The sequence below is a fragment of the Gossypium raimondii genome, chromosome 13, assembly GCF_025698545.1.
Source record: "Gossypium raimondii isolate GPD5lz chromosome 13, ASM2569854v1, whole genome shotgun sequence".
NCBI classification, from domain to species: Eukaryota; Viridiplantae; Streptophyta; class Magnoliopsida; order Malvales; family Malvaceae; genus Gossypium; species Gossypium raimondii.
In genome coordinates, this window is record NC_068577.1 from 4,213,328 (window position 1) to 4,220,840 (window position 7,513).

At 38.7% G+C, this 7,513-nt stretch overlaps 1 protein-coding gene across 1 annotated transcript; it reads right to left on the bottom strand.

Annotated features, from left to right (window-relative positions):
* Positions 1-2,015: 2,015 nt before the first annotated feature.
* Positions 2,016-5,852, bottom strand: LOC105783422 (receptor protein kinase-like protein At4g34220). Its single transcript, XM_052626878.1, has 2 exons — positions 3,611-5,852; positions 2,016-2,757 (listed from the first exon to the last, which is right to left on the bottom strand). Exons 1-2 carry the CDS (start codon positions 5,202-5,204, stop codon positions 2,192-2,194), a joined length of 2,160 nt encoding a protein of 719 aa, XP_052482838.1. The 5' UTR covers positions 5,205-5,852; the 3' UTR covers positions 2,016-2,191.
* Positions 5,853-7,513: the final 1,661 nt, after the last annotated feature.

Below are 7,513 nucleotides of genomic sequence, written 5' to 3' on the forward strand. Positions count from 1 at the left end.
AAGAGTGGGTATGCCAGGAGTGACCAAACCAAGATTGCATCAAGGTAGCAGTTCAAGTTGCAATATTATGCATACAGAGGGCACCATAGGAGTATGGCGTTTAGTACACTACGCCATGAAGGGTCTATTTTTAACAAAGTTTTAAGTTGTTACGTCATATGTTATTTTTGAAACTTTGATATAATTATTAAACATCCGCTTTTATTTTAAGAACATAACAAAAAGAAATACAAAAATATGTTTTAAAATAATTTTACGCTGGTTGTAAAATTTATACCAAGTGTTTATGTGTTGTAACATTAGATATCCGAATCCAGTTATTCAGATCGGGTAGAGAGTTTTACAAACCCAACCATTTTCCTTCCGTCTTGGACTAACTTCACTTCCTTCACCAAAGGTTAAACCAGTATCCATTTTCGGATCCCTTGGATCAGGAGGCATCATTCGAACAGATGGAGTATTGTCATTCTTCCTGTTGGACTGCATCACAAGCCTACTTTCACTTTCCTCCCTTACTGTAATGTTTAGATTGAAATTTTCATCCACACGCACAACTGTGTGTTTCAAACTATCCAAACCCGTTTTCATTTTAGTAGCCTTGAAACTCAAAAAGGGCTCATTTGTTATTCCCTTATCGGCATCGTTCTCACACCATTTGGACTCAATTAAACTAACCGTACCTCCTTCATCTTTTGGCCCGAAGAGGAACCAACATTCATGCTAATGGGTTTATGTCCAAGGCGCAACTTGATTTCGGCCTTTCCTTTAAAATGCCCTTTTTTCCTAGACTGACATTCATAATCTCCTCATTAACTTCCATATCTTTCTTAATTGGTAACTCAATATCCTGGATATCATTAAGGATATCAAACCTTTACTTGTTTGACTGCTCTTATTTCTCGACATTACTCGAATCAATAGGACGTGATTTGCACCTTGGTTTTCACTCAATCATCTAGGGACCAAATTTTTCGCTAGCTACCGAATGGTCCATCTTCCTCGCCGGACAAGGGTTGGTCGGCTTATCTTCCTTTATCGTCCTGTCGACATTCAAAGAACATAAGTCTTTAGCATAACCATAACATCCACATTGGAAACAAACATTTGGTAGCCTTTCATATTCGACCCTTTGTAATTTTCCATCAATGAAAAGCTTAGATATTAAAGTCTTTCCAAATCCATAAACAACGCCATTCGTGCGAACCTACCCCTCGTACCATTCTTGGTATTATAATCTATCTTGACAACTTTACCAATGGTATTTTCAATAGCGTTCAAGATGCTATTTTTTATACATCACCCCAGGAAGCCTTGGTAGTGGAATCCAAACACAAACTTCACTTGGAAATTCAGTCAACGTGGTGAAGGAGTAAGACCATGGTTGTACTGTAAGGTGTTGACCATATATAGTCCAAGGACCCTCCGATAGCACTTTAGTGTAATCATCCTTCGATCTAAGTTTGACAAGGTAATAGTCATTCTCAATATCCATTGATCTCACCAGTGATCACACCTTCGTCCTTAATCTCAATATCATCATCTTCAACAACCTTATTATTACTAGCACTCGACGACCCCCAATCTTGCACGAGTTTGTCTTTGAACGACATCGACTCCATTCGTCCAACATCCATAGGGGAATTTCTATAATTCGGCGAATCATCTAATCTCAAAGACGAACTTTCTTCGTTGCCCTTCTCGTTACATGTAGCTTGGGTGGTTCATTGTTGAGTGCCATATACTGTACTCTTTTTTGGTGGGTTTGAACTTTGAATGTTTTAAAACGTGATATATTTTAATTGTACACGATGAATCTTGAACTTAAATATTCAGGACTTAAAGCCTTATTGATGAGATAAATATGATATCAAATAAATTAACACGAATGAATGAAGGTGTCAAAATATAACCAAATAATTAAAAGGTGAAAGATAAAGTGTTGGATATTCGTTTTCAATATTTGATCAATATGGGTAAAAGAGGTTACACCTTTTTTTTCTCTCATATTCGGGAAATTAACAATTAATCCATCCCTTTGTTTATGAAAAGCATTCAAGTTTTTAATAAAAATAGGAAAAAAAAACAAATCACCATTAATTAAACCCCCAAACAAATAAACAAAGGACAACTTTTTCTTCTCTAAGACTTAAATGCATCATTGGTTTTAACATAAAGAGATCGAAGACGAATCTTAGGACATTTTATCCAAGATTCGAACAGCTTCTTTCATGGACGGTCTCTTATGTGGCACATACGATGCACAACTAAACCCTAATCTAAAACACCCCAGCACGGCTTCTTCCCTGCTTTCCACCTCACCCCTTATCGCCACGTCAGCCAATCGAACCGCCCGGTTCTTCTCTTCCCCTACCGAACCCGCCGGCACCGCCCACTGCCCTAATTCCCGACCCGACAACACTCTCCCACTAAGAAGCTCAAGCAAAATCATGCCAAACGAGTAGACATCCCACTTGGGGCTGGGTTTGAGGTTGTTTAACGACTCCGGTGCTTGATACGGGTCGAGCGGACCGTCACGGGAAGCCGTGGACCGGGCTAAGACGAGACGGTCTAGTCCTAGATCACTTATTAAAGGCTCCATGTTGGAGTTTAATAGTATGTTGGTTGGCTTGATGTTGCCATGCACTTGTTTCTTTTCGTGAATGTAGGCCAGTCCCCGACCCACTCCTTTCGCGATTTTAAGACGGCCTTCAAGAGTTAAACGGCAAGGTGACGATGATGATGGGCCCGGTAATCTTCCTGTTTTTCATAAAACAAAACAATAAACAATCATGTCTTTTTTTTTTAAGTGAATGCCATCATTTCATCCAACAGCCATGGAAACTCGAGCCTGTCGAGAACTAGGTCAATTCAACCAGGCAAACTTTGTCTTTTAAGCTTTGGTTTTTTGTTGGGTAAGAAAATACCAAAAAAATTATAAAATCACATTCTTCTTAAACTGCAAACCAAATTGGCAAATCCTAAAACAAAGAGAAGAGAACTATTGCTCCAAGGAGTATCAGACAAATCCCACGTTATAAATGTCTCTAAAACTAGGTCAAATTTTATAAAAGATCCTTATACTATAAGTTTGATGTAGATTTAGTCCATTTGCTATAGTTACACAAATTGTTTTTTCGCTGTACAAAAATTGTCAAGCTATGGAGTTAAAAGTAATGATCTAATTATAGCTTTCATCCCTCCACAATATTGAAATTTGAGAATAAAAAAATGTTTATCCACAGAAAGCGACAGAATGACCACATGCCATGCCCTTGGCGTTATTATGCAGTTTTCTTCATTATTATTTAACTTTCACTGACTCAATACTTTATATTTTTATAACAAAGATTTTTTGTCACCATTTTTTACGGGCTACCGTCCATTCCATACTCCCACAAATTTCTGCACCCGCACAGTACTGTCAGGGAGACAACTTACACTTCATTATCAAGGGGTCCTACACGGATAAATCCTACGGTTCATATTTCACGGGCGTGTTTTAGCAAAATAGTAAACAGTTTAACTAAAATGTACCGATACTGCAGCTTATTTTAGCAAAACTACGCGGATAATGGAAGCACGGAGAGATATGGAGGTGTGCGGTACTTACTGTAACTGGAGCAGCCGAGGCTGCCATTGGAGACGAAGTCATAGATGACAAGCTTCTCATCATTTCCCCAGTAAAACCCAACCAGCTTAACCAAATTTGGGTGCTTTAACTTGGCTATGCCTCTTACTTGGCTCTCGAAATCCTTTAACCTCGCCACCGAACTGTCTCCGATCCTTCTCACCGCAAATGCCGTGCCGTTCTCTAGCACTGCCTTGTACACGATGCTCGACCCACTCGTTCCCAACACGTAAGCCGACGCCTTCAGCAACGTCTCTAATTCCAGCTGCTCGTTTCCCTCGTTCACTATCACTAGCTTGCCTCCCTTCTGGTACGCCTCAGCCGGGCTCACGTTAAAATCCTGGTTTTTCTCTTCCAACTCGCTATCCGAACTGGCAGTTTCCGACGTCTCCACCAGCTTTATCTTCATGCATGAAGAACACGATGACGGCATCAATGTGGAGACTGGATTCACGTCTGGTTTTTTCTCGAGGTTGCTCGTCGTACTTTGGGTGTGAAAACCATTTCGTTTCTTGAGTTGGTACACGTAGAGAATGACCATGGTGATAATTGATAAACCGGCCAAATCTGCAACAGCTATTGCTGCTATGGTGCCTGGGTTTAGACTCCTTCGAGCTTGGGTTTGAACGTTATTGTTTGGTTCTCCGGGTGTTGAGTCTATCGGCTTTGGTATCACCGCAATGGCTGGCGATATGGATTGAGACATATTTGGGGGTGTTGAAAGTGTTGAAGGGATTGAGCATGGGTTCTTCAATGGTTTCCCACATAGATCAACGTTACCGTAAAACGAATCCATTTTCTGATTAACCAAAGATTCTGGGATTGCCCCTGTTAAGTTATTGAAAGAAAGATCAATGGTGGCATTATGAGGGACTTTGTCTGCAAACTCCGGTGATATAGACCCTGAAATCTTGTTGTAAGATAAGTTCAATAAACCCAAATTACCACCACCAAAATCTAAAGGGAGAGTCCCATTGAGCAGGTTTGAGGACAAATCAAGCAGCTCCACTGGATCAAACCCACTTGGTACATCACCTGAGAAATAGTTACCCCTTAGAGATACGACAGTTAAGTTTTGCAGAAGAGTGAGATTTTGTGGTATCTTCCCAGCCAAGGCATTATCAGAGAGATTCAAGATCTGAAGACTAGCCATGCCAGCAATAGTCTCAGGCAACTCACCAGAGATGACATTACCACCTAATGACAGTACCTGGAGCTCAGTAGAATTGAAAATGGAGCTTGGCAAAGTTCCGTTAAAAAAATTGCTTGAAAGATCCAAGTGGTGAAGGTGCTGGATATGACCAATGTCTTCTGAAATTGAACCGAGGAGTTGACTATTGGGGAGGACCAAGCTGGTTACCATTCCAATTTCATTGCAGGTTACTCCATACCATTGACATGGCGTTTCTTCATCGTAGTTCCAGCTTTGCAAGACCGATAATGGGTCACTGAGGATGGAGTATTTGAAAGAAAGCAAAAGGAACCCATCATTGTTGAGAGCTAATGAAGGAAGTAATAGAAGAGGAAGAAGGAGAAAGATGAAGAAGCAATGGAAAATTTTCATGTTGAAACCCATTGATGACCTGATTTCACATCTCAGGCAGCCTCTGCAACATATACATATTGAGCCATGGAAGCAAAGAAAAAGAGAGAGATGGTGACCAACTGCAGTTATGCTTTGTTTTGGTTAACCAAATCTAATGGTGGAGCTGCTAAAAAAGTAAATAAACAGAAGAGTTGAGTATAATAAGTTGCAGTAAAAAAGGAAGGAAAAAAATGGTATTTCATTGCAGAGAAACAAACAATCTCATCTCAACCAGAAGTGGAGTTGTTATAATGATGGATGGAAGTGAAGATTATATTAGCAAAGACAACAAAAAGTGGGTGACGGTGTAATATATATATATTTCTTTAAAAATTGAACTGTGTTGCTGGTGCGGATTTAGTAGGGGAAAACAAGGCAGGGAAAGGAATCTGGTGTGTGGTACTACAAGACACCAAAGTTTCCATCGGGTTGCAGACGATCCCTTATCTCTCTGATTTTTTTATGCTGCTTTCCAACTTATTGATGGTTAAAAAGAACAGCAATTTATAATTTATAATCTCAGGTTCTCAATTAATATCAAACTAAGATTGTAATCAGAAATGCTTTAGGTGGTGTACCATTTCATGTAAAAAGCTGTGTTTCACCCCAAAAACAATGCTAAATAGGTAAAATATATTGGCTGCTGCTCTTACAATCATAGTTTGTCAAACCAAAACAAAAAGCTAAAAAGAGGATGCTTTTGGCTTTAAGATGAGATGTCTTTATCATCCTCTCATGTACAAACATATTTTTTACATTTTAACTTCTTTATTTGGGGAGATTATAGGAATTTTATTTAATAGCGGAAATATATTATAAAAATTTGAAGGAGCAAAAACTTTTTGGGTTAAATTTAATTTGATTTTAAGAGCAAAGAAATATAATTAGGATCATGAAGATGTTGGTTACTAAAGATCACGTAGGTTCAATTGTTTTATCCTATCAAGTCATAATGAAGATAGGATTTGTCCTGTCATGAACATCGTCGTCCCATTGAAAACATCCCTTCCACACGCTTCGTAATGATGACTAAATGGAAAGGCCAACACATTAACATTATCTTACACAATATATTTTTTTTCTATAAATACCTCTAGGAACAATGAAGAAATGATTGACTCTCCAAGAATATTAAGCCTGCACTCTGTCAACACTTTTTTATCCCTCAACATTTACATTCTTTTCTCCACCACTCGTCATAATCTTTAGCTTTCCACTCCGAGTGGGTAAACTGACCTCCACAGCAACCATCACCCTCTCCTTCATACCCACTTCTTGTCGTATATATCATTGTATCAACAATTGGTACAATTAGCGTGGACAATATGACTTCTCAATCTCAAAGTGGCACCCCATCTGATCAAACTAACTACACCAATAACCTAACTGACCAAGTCAACTCTTTCGCTTCACTTAACACTTCCATCCCACCTGTCTCAAGTATTTCTATTGGCTTAAACTTTGTATAGACCTCTCCTTCTGCCTTCATTCCTTTCAGAGCTCATTTGTAATATGCAATCGTCCTCCTTTCCACCTTAGAACAACTGGCAAAGGCTCTGAAAGATCTTTTGGCCACCAACCCTACCACTCTTGTTGCACCAACAGGAACTACTCCTCCAATCACCTCGATTCCCTTGGTATAAACGTATACTAATATGATATGGGGTAAAAAAATACAAGGGTGATGGTCATCTAGTCCCCAACACTTTAAAAAATATTTTTTTAACACCAAAAAAATAGGTGATGCCAGCCATTAAATCCCCTTATCCAATTTTATTGTTCATTTCAAGTCATTTGGGTGATTGTTTTTGAACCGGTGTCATTTACATAAATAATATTTTTTGGGGTCATTTGGGTAAGATAACCTACCTATGTTGAATCGATTTTTGATCTAATATGTTATCTTGTGAATGTTTGAAGTTAGAAATATTGGTAATTTGAAAATGGTTAATGGAGCAAATGTAATGAGCATATTAGTTGAATTGCTAAGTTTTCTTATGCATCTATATAAGGACTATGGTTTGAGTGATTCAAATGATAGAAATGGAGATCGGAGGCAAGGAAGGTCGAGGCTCAAGGATGAATCTTGAGGTTTTCAAAGAGTTTTTTTTTTTTTATGAGAAAACAAATTGAAAAACTTAAAAGAAGGAAAAAACGATAATATTTTGGAGCAAGGCGGCTTGAACGACGTTGGACAATAGTGACGATGAACAGAGGCGGTGATGATGATGGTGAACAATGGAAAGAAACAACGGGAAAGAAGAACCCTTTTCCAGGTAATGCTAAAGTAACCTTAAAAG

Bases quoted from the DNA above. Each gene is read 5' to 3' on its own strand.
- LOC105783422 (XM_052626878.1), bottom strand. From the start codon at position 5,204: ATGGGTTTCAACATGAAAATTTTCCATTGCTTCTTCATCTTTCTCCTT. The intron at 2,758-3,610 runs GTAAGTACCGCA...TATGAAAAACAG, and splicing joins CCTCGGCTGCTCCAGTTACA to GAAGATTACCGGGCCCATCA.